A 14,422-nucleotide genomic window follows, 5' to 3' on the forward strand; every position below is an offset into this window, starting at 1 on the left:
CAACTGCTCTCTATGGAAGCAACTATTGGTCATTAGTAAATCTTACTATGCAGTATTCTCCGGAAAACACAAAATTAAGGTTTTCTTTGTTCTATAAGTCTTTGAAGAACCTAAGAGCTGCTGTTTCATCTTGTTTAAATATTTTGTATATATACATGATAATTTCAAAATCTATCGTAAATCATATAATGTATTATTGGCGGAAGTGGCTGACAACCTTTCCACTTACAACCAATTATTTTCTATTACCTGTTTTGAAGCTACCTCCATCCCTGAATATAAAACGAAAGGGCGTAAACAAACTATAGTATGCGGTGCTCCTAGCCTTCACCATATCTGGTCCGCAGTCAATGATCATTTCACGCATTTCTCTTCACTGACTTTGCATTCCATGAATATTACTTGCAGTCAGCTTCACTCTGCGTGTGGGACCCAGGACTCTTTCGTCAAGTAAGGAAAGTGGAAATATGGTTGAATTAATCATCACTCCTCTATGTTGTTGAACCTGAGAAATTAAGGTTGATCCTTCGTGTCCAAATGTCACAGAAACCAGACACGGTGGCAGCGTACTTAAGAATTTCATTAATCTAGCCTGGCTGGCATGGCTTAGTGGATTGAGCGTGGGCTGCGAACCAAAGTGTCTCAGGTTCGATTCCCGGCCAGGGTACATGCCTGGGTTGCGGGCCATAACCCCAGCAACCGCACATTGATGTTTCTCTCTCTCTCTCTATCTCCTTCCCTTCACTCTCTAAAAATAAATAAATAAAATCTTAAAAAACAGAATTTCATTAATCTTTTTGTACACAGCAAATATAAATCAGGAAAAGGTACTTATACATTTTTCTAAAGGAAATTAGTATTTAGAATTCATGGCTTGGGTAAATCTCAAAAAAATCCTTGTTGTTCAACTGCTGAAAACAATGATCAGCCTATAGCAATTATTTCTACAAGCTTAAAAAAAATAGCCTTCACAGTTCCCAAGCCATGAGGCATTGTCTTATCAAAAACATTTTTGTAAAGTTAATTGTTTAGAGAGAACAAATGTATTTGGGGTGTCTCATTTTATCTAAACTCTCAACTTTTTTTCATCTCTCTCTATATTTTCAATTATGTTTCAATCAAAGATTATTTACCATACATGTGTTATACAGTACCTGAGTATTTTTCCCTTGTGAAATTTTGAAGTAGCCATATTAATATTCTCATTTCAAGCCATAAAAGCAAATTAATATTCTGCTTTTAATATGTCCCTCTGATATGTAAAAAACCACAAAGACTTTTCTTTTTAAAGATTTACAGACTAAATAGTTAAATGATTAAGTATTTAATTAACAATTACAGAATTAAATAATTAAACATCAGCTTCTAAAGACTATTTTACTTAGTGTTATGTATGCAATTGCAACAAATTATTCTACAGTAATTAGATTATGATGTAATATAACTTTTATTATTTTCCCCTGTAGTAATAGTTACATTTTCATAAATATCTGTAGGCTCAAAAAAGATATAACATTCTTTCTAAAGGTATCTGGATAACATTTTCTCAATATTCATATTAACTGTTCATATATTTATTTAACTATTTGAAAGTTCTCATTTATTCCACAGAATCAATACTTTCCATAACCTTCAATAATTATTATAGCATTTTACTTTTACAATGTTAAAAATACAATCATATACACTTCAACAGGCTGTGAGCATTTCAACATAAGAAGTCCATCATCAGATCTTGAGCTTCCTAGTTACTGCTAGAATTTGGAACCCCTGCCCTGGAAAGCAGGTACTCAAGGAGTACCAATAACTGCGGATGCCTGGCCATGATTCTGCCACTGCAGACTGATGTGCTGGTGGGACGCGATGGAAATCTCCCCAGCTGCCGTCATCACTCACGGCCAGTCTGAGGTGCCGGAAAGGACACTGAGTGCTCAGCTCTTCCATTCGGCAAAGGCCAAGGCTGCAGCCACAGAGACACAGCAGAATCTGGCAGGAAGGCCGAGCTGGGGTCTGAAGGCCAGCCCGCGAGCGTGCATCTCTCACCCGGGCAAACGTGCAGACCCAGCAACTGCGCACTGATCTCGTTCCTGTGACTGCAGATGAAGATTTCTAAGTGGTTGTTGTCCACCTAGGCTGAAATTATGGATGTCATTTGTAAGTTTTAAAAATCATTTTATATTTATGTGGTGTAAATAGGTTGAAATTATTTTGTATTTTGCTAGCAATGGCCACTAACATCCTGAGATGGATGCATTTACTTTTCCTTTTTGTCTGTCTCCATTGACATTTATTATTCTTTTCCTGTGCTTTGCTTCCCACATCCCTTGGCCTCAGATTTTGCACTATGCTGACAGGCACCTTTTGCTGTATACCTTGAAGTCTCCTTGGCTCTCTTTTCTCATTAAGATTTTATTTATTTATCTTTAGAGAGAGGGAAAGGGAGAAGAAAGAGAGGGAGAGAAACATCAATGGGAGATTGGTTGCCTCTCGCACACCCCTCACTGGGGACCTGGCCTGCAGCCCAGACATGTGCCCTGACTGGGACTAGAACCGGCGACCCTTTGGTTCACAGGCCAGCACTCAATCCACTGAGCCACCCAGCCAGGGCTCACAAGTCTCATTTACTCTCTTGGCCTGATCTTGGTCCTGCTTTATCTCCCTGCAAATGATTCTGCATACAGCCAGGATATCAGGCAAAAATTATAGAGTGTCAAAAATGATCTCGAACATCCTTTAACTTGCTCCTCAAGTTCAGGGCACGCGGTTTTATACAACTCTGTAGAGCAATTCGTAGACACACCCATGTTTGAGACATGGAGAATGAAGTTCCCAGGGCCCAGGTGACCTGCCTGCTGTCACGAAGGTGGCAGATGGTAGAGACGACCTCCAAACGCACGTCTCTCCCACGGTAAAACGCAGGCTCACGCTCACTCCCTCCTGGCTGAGGACTTGCTGACGTCAGCCAGAAAAAACTGGGGGGATATTGGCGGCACTGAAAGCTGGCTCAGGAAGACCTGAAGCTGGTTGGGGCAAGATTCTTGTGCGGCCACAGAGGGAAATGCCTTCCTTACCTGTGGAGAAGGTGGGGGCTGCCCCTGGGGGGGATGATTTAGGGAGCCAAGCAGAATCTTCCAAAAATAGCTGCCTCCCCCCCCTCCCCCAGTTCAGGCTTTCTTCTCTTCTGAAAGCAGGGCGGGCACACGCAGAGGCCGGCTGCCATTTACACACCAGGTGTGCAACCCGCAGCTGGGGCCTTTGAGGCACTCCCCTTCCTGGTCCTTTGGCAATGTCATGCAAGTGTCCAGTAAAGGGAATTATAAACCCAGAAACTTAATGATGACAAAAACTGTAATTGCTCAACAACAACAACAACAACAACAACAAACCAACCAACGATTTCTCTTCTGGGACTACATCCAAAGAAACACAAAACACCAATGCTAAGGAATATAGGCACATGCAGGCACCCCCACGTTCATTGCAGCATTATTCACGATCGCCAAGATATGGAAGCAACCCAAATATCCATCAATAGATGAGTGGATCAAAAAGCTGTGGTACACGTACACAGCGGAATACTACTCGGCCACAAACATAAAGAAAAAAAAAAAGAAAGAAACCTTACCTTTGGCAACAGCATGGGTGGAACTAGAAGGTATTATGCTGAGTGAAATAAGTCAGACAGAGAAAGGCAAATCTAAAGAACAAAATAAAGAAAGAAAATAGGAACAGACTCATAGGAGTGCAGACTGACAGTTGATGGGGGCGGGGGAGGGGGGTCGGCGGCTGGGAGGGGAAGCGGGAGGGATGGAGAAGCACAGGCTGGCGGTTACAGAGCAGCCACGGGGGTGTCAAGTGCGGCCCAGGGAAGAGAGTCAGTAACACGTAGTAACTGCGGACGGGCCCGCTGGGGGCTTGAAGCAGCAGGAGGACCCCTCCGTACAGCACACGCTTCTCTAACCGCTGTGCCGCACACCTGGAACTGATCCAGGACAAGAAGGAGTGGAAACTATAACTGAAAAATATACGCATGAAAAAAGCACGCCCCCCCAGCTTTGAAGATGCGGTGGCAGCTCTGGGAGAAACAGCCGCTGGCCACAACGACAGTGGACACCTGGAGCTAACCCCACGCGCTCCTTCCCCTCCGCAGGAAGTGAGGGGGCGCTCGGGAGAAACTACAGCCACACGGAGGAATCCTGAGCCCTCCGGATGCTGATCAAGAGGAAGGGGCTCCAGCAGCTTTGAAGGCTCACAACACCACTGAGTAAGGGCCTGGAGCAAATTCCACTGCGGTAGAACAAAGGATGCCAAAGGAGCACCCGGGGCCGCTGGAATCATAAGAAGCCAGAGGGAAGTAGAAAAAAGTTCAAGTGTTGTAAGAAGCCTGTGTTGTCTGAGAGGAGGGTAAAGTTTTTGGTTAACCACACACAGGCTGATGGAGTTTCTAGTATAACCACAAAAATAGAAGACATAGCATTTATATTTGCAAACTAGCAGTGGAGCATAATGACATTATAAAGAAATCTCAATGAAATAAAAATAGAAAGAGAAAAACGTGTAAGGGATAAGCACTGAAAGCACCAAATAAGGTAGTAGATGCGAATACCAACACATCAGCGATTGCATTGAAAGGAAATAAATGGAAAGCCCCAGATTAAAAGACAAAGACTGTCATACTGGGTTAAAGCATCACTAACTCTATGTACAGAAGGTATCTAAAACACTATCTGCATACCAAAACCCAACAGGGGCAGTGCAAACAAAAAAGTATAGGCGGATCTGACTCATAACATAGGTCCAAATCAGATAAATTGTAATCCAACTAAACACACAGGGATGGGCAAAAGCAGGCTCAGAGTTGTTTGTATGGCAAATAATGCATTTATTAATAAATAGTAATGCAAGGATACGCTGAGCCCTGGCCGGTTGTCTCGGTTGGTTAGAGCGTCATCCCGATACACCAAGGCTGTGGGTTCGATCCCCAGTTCAGGGCACATACAAGAGACAACCAGCCCTGGCTGGCGTAGCTCAGTGGATTGAGCGCGGGCTGCGAACCAAAGTGTCGCAGGTTCGATTCCCAGTCAGAGTACATGCCTGGGTTGCAGGCCATGACCTCCAGCAACCGCACATTGATGTTTCTCTCTCTTTCTCTCTCTCCCTCCCTCCCTCCCTTCCCTCTCTATAAATAAATAAATCTTAAAAAAAAAAAGAGTCAACCAGTGAAGGCATAACCCAGTGGAACAACAAATCCATGTTTCTCTGTCTCTTCCTCTCTCCCTTCTTCTCTCTCAAATCGATAAATAAAGAAATTTAAAGAAAGAATAAACTCTGTTTTGAGTATGCGTAACTGAAAACCTACTTTAGCCCTGCCCTGTATAAAAACGATAGGACTCCATGACCAAGTTGGATTTACATCTAGAATGCAAAGCGTGTTTAGTTTTATAAAAAGCAATATATGTAATTCACCGTTTAATAATGGACTAAAGGACAAAGAGCATATGATTATCTCAACAGCTTAAAAAAGGAGGGGTTTGATAAAATTCTGCATCAATCCACGATAATTTATTTTAGCAAACTAGAAGGAAAATTCCTTAATTTGGTCAAGACCATTTACACAAGTGAAGTCCACAGCATGGACTTAACAGTGGAATGTTGAAAGCTTTTCTCGTGAAATCAAAACGAGACAGTATCCACTGTCAAGGCCTTTATCCAGCATTATACCGGAGTCCTGGTCGGTACAGTAAGGTGAGAAAAGAAATAAAATTTATAAGGAATGGACAGAAAAACAAAATGTTTGCATTTTTAGACGATACGATCGCATACATAAGAAATCTAAAAGAAGCAACAAATTACTACAATTAATGAGGGTTTGGCAAGATGACTAGCATAAGACCATGCATTCCCTTACTGCCTTTAACTTGGCAAAACGCAACCTTCAAAACGATACCCCTGCCCTGAAGTGGTCTGGTTCAGCGGGTCGGATGTCATCCCGCAAAGCGAAAGGTCGCCTGGTTCGATTCCTCATCAGGGCACCAAACTGATGTTTCTTTCTCACATTGGTATTTCTCTCCCTTTCTTTCTCCCCCACTGCCCCCCCCATATATATATAATAAATGGTATTTTAAATATTTCTACATGTAAAGTTTTAAAGTCTAAGTGAATAAATCTCTTCACTGTCCTCTCAAATTACACTGAACTCTTATGATCCCATTCCTTATGTTATTGTTAACCAGTATTTTAGTTCTACCTTATTTTTCACAGCATGATGAATGTCAATGTCTCCCCTCTGGAGGGGAGGAGGTTAAGCTATGCACGTTTCTGGAGATGGCAGGGAGGGGGTCTGGGCCAGATGAGCAGAGCACGGGGTGGCCCCAGTTCCTGGGGACGGAGGCAGCTGGTCCAGGCGGATGTGGGGGCAGCCCCAGCTCAGGCTGGGTGCAGGCCGCTGCGGTGGCCATCTCTGCCGGGTCCACCAGCCCACTGCTCTGGAACCACAGCTGGGTCTCCTCCCTCTGGGCCTCCTCCTCCGAGTCGCTGGCGTGGACGACGCTCCTGCTGATGTGGAAACTGAAGTGTCCTGGAAGGTGCGGAAGGGGTAGGGGGACGGCCTCAGATGACTCCGTGTGTCCTACCATCACGCTTGATGTACAGACCGCACTGGGGCCTCCCCAGACCACGCCACCACAGCGGGAGCTCATGGAGCTGATGCAGGCTGGGTAGGAGGGCTTCCTCTGAGGGTCTCGGTAGTGCTCAGCAAGGACACTCTCTGGCACCCAAGCTGGGGTGCACCAGCAGGCAGGGGCCCGGGTGGGCCTCACCACGGCCTCCCCAGCAGGGCACGCCCCAAGAGGCCGCTCATGCTGCCAGGCCGGCCATGCTGGCTGAACACTAGAGGAGCATGCGGCCAGTTCTTCCTTTTAAAAAACCTTGTAAATGAGACGTTGATATTGTGTTATATGGTCAGTGATTTTGGATTTACTTACGTATCTTACAATTTCCTTGTTCCACTTTCCTTCTCATGACTCAGACCTCCCATCTGGGAACATTTTTTTTTTTCTTCAATGTTTGTATTTAAAATTCTCTTTAGTGAGAGCCTGTTGGTGGGGACACTCAGCCTTGTCTGTCCCTGAAGGACAGTTTAGCTGGGGATAGAACTCAGAGCTGGCTCTTGTTTCTTCTCAACACACGCGCTGCGGCGTTGCACCATCCTCTGGCTTCCCTGGGCCACTGTTGAGAAGCCGGCCAGCAGGCCGACTCTTGTTCCTTCACAGCTGGGATCTCGATTTCTCTCTGGCCACAGAGAAGGCCAAGTCCTCGGGCTCAGTCAGGAGATCACATTCACATTGGAGAGCAGGGGACCAGGCGAGGGGACCATGAGGAGATCAGAGGACTTGGACAAACACCTCACCTGAGCAGAGCAGCCCTGTGCTGGGTGGGATGGGTCCCTTTGCTTCTTCACCCTTTGCAGGGAGACTCGGAGACCAGACTCAGCAAGAGGAGAGAAAACTGAAACTCCTTTGAGACCTTTAGAGACTAAAATGCTAGGGGGCACCCAGATTTGAACTGGGGACCTCTTGATCTGCAGTCAAATGCTCTACCCCTGAGCTATACCCCCTGCCATACCAGTGAGCCTGATGAGCACCCTTTGTCCCTGCAGCCACGCCCAGAGCTTCTGCCCCAGATGACCCCCTTCCCCGTGGCTTGGCTGAGTTGTCAAACCTGCTTTACCTGCTAATTCCTCCCCCCACGTTGGAAGAAGTGACAGGTTTCCTCCTCCCACAGCTCCACAGCCTCTCCACCGTCAGGTCCCAGAAGCGGGCAGTAACCTGGGGAACAGCCCCTGACAGCTGGAAGGACCAGCAGTCACATCTGTGCAGTGGGTTTGTGCTGAGCACCTGAGAATAGACTCCAGGTCCCCATGGCCGGACCCAGCCTGGAGCCCCTCAAAGACGGGACTCCCAATATGCCAAGGTTGTACCAAGGTTGCATGTTCAAGCCCCGGTCAGGTCATAGGCAAAAATCAACCAATGAATGCATCGTTAGTTCAAGAGCAAATTGATCTCTCTCCCTCTCTCTCTCTCTCTTTCTCTCTCTCTCTTACTGTCTCTACCTAAAATAGTGGGATTTGTTAACATGAAGTAGGATGGGTCTTTACTCCAACGTGATGGGTGTCATGAGAAGAGAAGAGACTCACAGGCCAAAGACAGAGGCAGAGCCTGGGTGATGCACCTACAAGCCGAGGAAGGCCAGGGGTCACCAACAAATACTGGAAGCTGGAGGGAGGCCAGGAAGGACCCCCCTCTAGAGCCTTAGCAGAGAGCACAGGCCCGCCTGACACCTCGATTTCAGATGCTGGCATCTAGGACTGTGAGACACCGCATTTCTGTTGTTCATGTCACCCACGCTGTGACACCCACACAGGCACCCCCTGCACAAGCTGTAGGACATTGGTATGCTGGTTAGCGATAATTTACATCACATCCGGTTAGAAGAACTGGCTCAGTTTTTGTCTCTGGACTGGACCGTGGATGATACTGAAGTTGGTCCCATTGGGGTCCCAGGAAACAGACCCTTGAAGTTGGCATTGGGGGTGGATTTGGGCTTGTCCTTGGCCTTCAAGGCTGTGCCCAGTGTCCTGGCTGGGTCCTAAATCAGAAGGGGGGCCATAAAGGGGGTCTACAGTACGGTCTGCACAGAACTGACTCTGTCAGTTCAGCTCAAGGAGGAAAAAGAGACCCTCTGAGGGGGCACCCGGATTTGAACCGGGGACCTCTTGATCTGCAGTCAAATGCTCTACCCCTGAGCTATACCCCCTCTGATTAACAATGATGTGTAATTAATACACTTTACACCTCCACTCACACACAGGCTGCGGACTCTGACTCAGCAGAGGGTTGCTAGTCCTGCTCAACTGTACTTGCGACTCTTAGGCCATAATTATTCCTCTCCCAGAAAGGCGCCATCTCTTCTGAGCACCAGTGTGAAAGGGTCACTGAGGGTCCATCCGGGGCAGCGAAGTGTGTACCTCACCTGGTGTACCAGGCGGAAGATGGAGCCCGGAGGCGAGCTGGTCATTCCTGAGCAAGGACTGGACTGCTCTTCGCCTGCTGATCAGTGGAGGCTACTTTTGAGCTGTCCACAGTGTGGGGCCAAGACGAGCTCCTCCGCCTCCCTTCCGAGTCCTGCAAGCTTGCAGGGGGCATCTCTGGCGGAGCACGGACTCAGATCTCTAAGGCACTTGAACTTCAGCTCTGATTTCATCTTTCTGTCCCGTGTGCCCTGCCCTCCCGGCTCACGGCTGCTTCCCGTCTGTTCTTTAGCCGTCCCCTCCAGTCCATGATGACACACACTTCCTAGACCATTTCTTGGGATTTCTCTGCCATGACCGAGTCCCTGTCTTCCTGGTGCTTTCCCCAACAGGTTAGGGGGCTCGGGAGGTTCCAGGGCAGGTGCGTCAGCATTGATGGCACAAGGACTCCGTCTTAGACACAAACTAAATGAAAACTTAGCAACTTCGGATGACACATCTTCACCCTGTCTTGCAGGTTCAGGGGTTCGGAGATCTGGGGGTGGCTTTGCTGGGGGGCTCTGGCTCAGGGTCTCTCAGGAGCTTGCAGGTGCACTGTCAGCCGGCGCTGCTCACCTGAGGGTTTGCCTGGGGCTGGGGGAGCGGGTCTCGGGTCTGAACTCGCTCTCAGGTGCTGCTGCAGAGAGGGCTCCGCTCCTCACGCGCTGCGGGCAGGGGGCTGCTTCCCTGTCCCAGGGGCCCTCTCGCACTTACTCTCATTTACAAACACCCTCGCCCCCACCCCCAGGGTGGTGTCCCACCAAAAATCTGAGCAGCCACGTGACCAGGCAAGGCCACACAGAAAACCGGCCATCACATGTGGAGTGTGTGCATTCAGTGTGGTAGGAGTCTGTCACCCTGTTTCCCGGAGTGGCCGCGCCTGTTTCACCCTCTGACTGCTGTATGTGAGGGGTCTGTTTTCTCCGAATCCTCACGAAGTCACAGGAAGAGCAACCTCATCTTTGCCTCTCACGCTGTCCCTCTAAACTTTTCTCAGTGAAACTTTTCTCTTCTCCAGGCAACTTGAATGACCATTCCTAGGCAACAGAAAGCCCCGGGTGGCAGGCTGAGTTCTGTCGTCAGAGTGTCTGGTCCCCGGCAGTAACCAGCACTCTCTCTGGACCTGATTGCATGTCCGCCCTCCCCGAGAAGGGGGAGAGTGGGGACGCGGTCCTTCGTCTCCCATCCGGTCTCCCCCTGGCATCCAATGCTCGCGTCTAGGCGAAGAGAAGGAAGGGAAGGAGGAGAGGGAAGGAGACGGGGAAAGCTCTCGCTGGGTGAGTTCTGGGTAAGACACACTCATTCTCTCCAGGCTGGGGAACATCTGGAGTTGCTCCTGGGGCGTCTCCTCGGAACGTCCGAGGCCTCTGCCGGGACCCCCGACCAGCTCCGTGGCCCGGTCGTGCGTCCCTCTCCCGGCTCTCCGGGATCCGCGTCCCAGCCCTCTCTGTTAGGGCCCGTGGCCCTGTCCTCTCGCAGAGAGCCTGAAATCGCTGCAGAACGCCTCTCTCCGTGTGGCCCAGGAAACCCTCGTGGGCCTTGTGTTCCCACCCACTCGGGTGGCACCTGCTGATTCCAGAGCGCGGCCTGGCCCCTCTCTGTCCAGAGGGCTAGACACACCCCACTGCAGACACCAGCCCCAGGACGCAGGACCCGGGCCTCTGGTGAACCCCACAAAACCCCTTCCCTAGGCTCAACGTGGGGGAGAACGCCCCGACTCTTCCTCTACTGAGGAGGGGCCCTCACAGCACCGTCTGGCCGGAAAAGCGTGTCTGCACAACACTCGGGATCCCCAGCACCCTGACGCTCTCACACCTGGGGGAGGGGGGGTGAGTGATCTGATCGCCGGGAGGGACTTGGGGGCGTGCCCGGGGCGCTCTGTCTCACTCCTCCCTTTGGCGCCTGTGCCTGTTTCATCTCGGACTCCCCATCAAACTACCTTCAACTGCTTTATTTGGGTGCATTAGAGAAGCGCAAACGTTGTATGCATCTGTGGCACTATGAGTGGGCATACTAGGGATGTTCCCTGTTGTTTTGCAAATGATGCCACAATGAGCATCTTCGTACACGTCTCCGGATGCTCTTCTGCTGCGGCTTCTCCGGGGGATCTTCCCCGAAATGAAATTCCTGGATTGTATGCACACTTTTAATGTTACTATTACAGGGTTATGTAGTTGTTGTCATTTTACTTTACGATTTTTATTGCCCAAAGTTTCCCCACAGCGAGTGTACCAATTGTACTTCCATTGTGCACAGATGCAAATACCATTTTCCCCTCGCCAACTCTTGATCTAGTAAAATCTCAACGTATCCTAAGTTTTGGGAGGGGCGTGAAGATGGTGCCTCTCTATTGTTTGAATTAATTTTTATTTCCCTCATTTCTAGCAAAATTGAGCATCTTTTCATAGGTTATTTGGCATAAAAAAAACCTCTTCTGTGAATTATTTAACCTGTCTTTTTCTATTCTTTTGCTGGGCTATTTTTTTTCTGTATAGAAGTTCTTTTAAAAATAATTTTAAAAGTTTAAGTTGAAGGAAAAGGCATGCAGAATTTACCCTCTAAGCCATTTTTAAGCGGACAGTCCAGGAGTGTGAAGTATGTCCACAGTGTTTGCAACAGACCTCCATGACCCTTTCATCGGCTTACATTCTCGTACAAATCCATTCTCCAGCTTACGTGGCTGCAAAACTCAGAGTCCCTTGCTTAAGGAATGTCTTGTCTTAAGAAAATTTCAATTTAGATCTCAAATTTACCTTTTTTAAAAAAAGATTTTATTTATTTATTTTTTTAGAGATGGAAGAGAGGGAGAAAGAGAGAGAGAGAAACATCAATGTGCGTTTGCTGGGGTCATGTCCTGCAACTCAGGAATGTGCCCTGACTGGGAATCGAACCTGCAACACTTTGGTTCGCAGCCCCCGCTCAATCCACTGAGCTACGCCAGCCAGGCAAATTTACCTTTTAAAATTACCTTTTGTGATTTGGGGGTGTGTTAAAAAATCCTTTCCTGGGTCATACAGACATGTAGTACAGATGGGGTGTTTGTGGCACCCCCAAATTAGTATGTCCAGGTGGGTCCTTTGGGAGGTGATTACCCCAGGTCACTGGGTAGAACCCTCGGGAAGGGGATTAGTGCCCTTGTGACACAGGCCCCAGAAGAGCTCTGTCGTCTCTTTGGGTGCGTGAGGACGCAGGAGGAAGACAGTTTGTCCACGAACCAGGAAACGGGTCCTCACAAACACGGAATGTGCAGGTACCTTGACCTTGCACTTTCCAGACTCCAGACTGTGAGAAATAACTTTCCGTTGTTATAAGCCACCCAGTCTCCTATGTTGTTGTTTTGTAAAAGGGATCCAATTTGGCCAATTACTAGGGCCCTTAGGTTGTGCCACTGGAGGGGACTATGAGCTGGACCTGGCGGACCGGTGTGACTGTGCCCGCCCTCCTGGCAGTCCCCACCCACTCTCCCGTGGAGCCTCTGCAAACCCTTGTCGTGTAGGTGCCCTGCTCTTTCTCAGAGCTAATAAAACATTCTACTCAGCAGACGAGTTACCATGTTCTCACCTCTGTTCAAACGCTGGGAAGCTCAGAGATAAGCTTTGTATTCAGCGGAAGCTTTGTATTCTCCTAACCTGGGCTCAAGAATATTGACTGACCCTCTCTCCTAAACATTCAGACCTTGTTTTTTCTTTTGCCTTCAATGTTTAAAACGATGGTAAAACACACACACTATTTCTAAGCGTACAGTTCAGGGGCATCAAGTAATTCATCATGTTGTGTGACCATCGTCACCATCCATCTCCAGAACTGTATCACCTTCCCCAAGCGAAACTGTCCGGATTGATCAACGACTCTGCCTCCTCCCACCTCCAGCCCCTGGCTCCCGCGATTCTCCCGTCTCTGTGGCTTGCACTGCCTCATATACATCAGCCCTTGCCTTTTTTTTTTAATACCTGCTCGATCAGTTGGCCTTTTATTGCATCTTTTATTGCAAGCTGCCTCAGATCCTATTTTTTTTTGAAGGAAGCTTGGCATAAACAAATAAAATCAGGACGATGATAATTAGGCACCAGGGAAACAAGGAGGGAGCCTGGGACAGGCGTCCTCTACCCCTCCAGCAAATGAGCATGGCCGAGGGGGTAAAAATGAAAGGCACGAGGTGGGTCACAGGAGCAACACTTAAGTCTCGAACACGTGTTGGAAATTTACACCCCACCAGACTGGGCCTGTGGGATAATAACGAGCTATACTGCCACTAGAGTAAAAGTCAAATGACATAGGGGGCACTGGGATTCGAACTGGGGACCTCTTGATCTATAGTCAAATGCCCTACCCCTGAGCTATACCCCCAGCATTACCCTTTCTTAGTAAGACACTTTCATAATTGCAGTCTTTCCCAAGCTCTGCTCTTACCATCACGTGTCTCCCTCGGGAGCTGCGTGAACCACTGCTCTGGGCACCCACCTCCATATCTATCAGAAGCTGCTCCCTTTTCTCAGGGTCTGTGCACTTAATGTTTGGACTTATTATGATGATTATGACTGGTACGGGAGGAATCATACCCATTCTCTTAGTATCTAAGATATTTCTGCCCTGGCTGGTGTGGCTCAGTGGGTTGATGTCAGCCTGTAAACCAAAGGGTCACCAGTTCAATTCCCAGTCTGGGCACATCCCTGGGTTTCAGGCCAGGTCCCCAGTAGGGGGCGTGTGAGAGGCAACCACACATTGATGTTTCTCTCCCTCTCTTTCTTCCTCCCTTCTCCTCTCTCTAAAAATAAATATATTTTAAAAATATCTAAGATGTTTCTTCCTTCCTTCCTTCCTTCCTTCCCTCCTTCCTTCCTTCCTTCCTTCCTGCCTTCCTTCCTTCCTTCCTTCCTTCCTTCCTTCCTTCCTTTTTCTCCATCTCCCACTCTCTGTTTTGGTTTCCCTCCCCAGGGACCGAGGCCTGGGACCTATCAGCAGCTCTCAGCAGTCGGCTTACCCCAGGAGAGGCACCTGGCTGAAAAAGCTGCAGCCCAGCTCTTTGGAGGAAGAGGAATGGGCAGGGATAAACCTAGACGTCAGCGTCGCTAGTGGCCTGGGCCTGGGCACCAAGCCTCCTTGCTCCAAACCTCAGAGAGTCCTTGCTTCGCACTTACACGTGCTCTGCCCCTGCGCCATCTCTGCATCTGTCTGAGGCTCTTTTGGCTATGTGGGACTGTGGGGTAAGACTTCTGGTCTTTAATTCAGATTATTCTGAAGTGTGATGGGCCTACTCCGATTGAGGAGGACTGTTCTTTGGCCAAGAGTATCCGAGAAGCTGGAACCTCCACACATGCTCTCGAGGCCCACTTACCAGAGAAGGTCGTGTGTCAA

At 48.5% G+C, this 14,422-nt stretch overlaps 1 protein-coding gene and 2 non-coding genes across 3 annotated transcripts; all 3 read right to left on the reverse strand.

Moving 5' to 3' along the window:
• Positions 1 to 6,420: 6,420 nt before the first annotated feature.
• On the reverse strand, positions 6,421 to 7,375 carry LOC114507418 (nucleoside diphosphate kinase, mitochondrial-like). Its single transcript, XM_036010289.1, is given in 3 exon segments — positions 6,421 to 6,458; positions 6,461 to 6,914; positions 7,337 to 7,375. Coding segments are annotated over 3 exon segments (525 nt in total). The 3' UTR covers positions 6,421 to 6,426.
• Positions 7,376 to 7,543: 168 nt separating this feature from the next.
• TRNAC-GCA lies at positions 7,544 to 7,615 on the reverse strand. Its single transcript has one exon. It is a non-coding gene; the product is annotated as a tRNA-Cys (tRNA).
• Positions 7,616 to 8,742: 1,127 nt separating this feature from the next.
• On the reverse strand, positions 8,743 to 8,814 carry TRNAC-GCA. Its single transcript has one exon. It is a non-coding gene; the product is annotated as a tRNA-Cys (tRNA).
• Between the last annotated feature and the right edge of the window lie 5,608 nt (positions 8,815 to 14,422).

Source organism: Phyllostomus discolor, chromosome 10 (genome assembly GCF_004126475.2).
Source record: "Phyllostomus discolor isolate MPI-MPIP mPhyDis1 chromosome 10, mPhyDis1.pri.v3, whole genome shotgun sequence".
NCBI lineage: Eukaryota > Metazoa > Chordata > Mammalia > Chiroptera > Phyllostomidae > Phyllostomus > Phyllostomus discolor.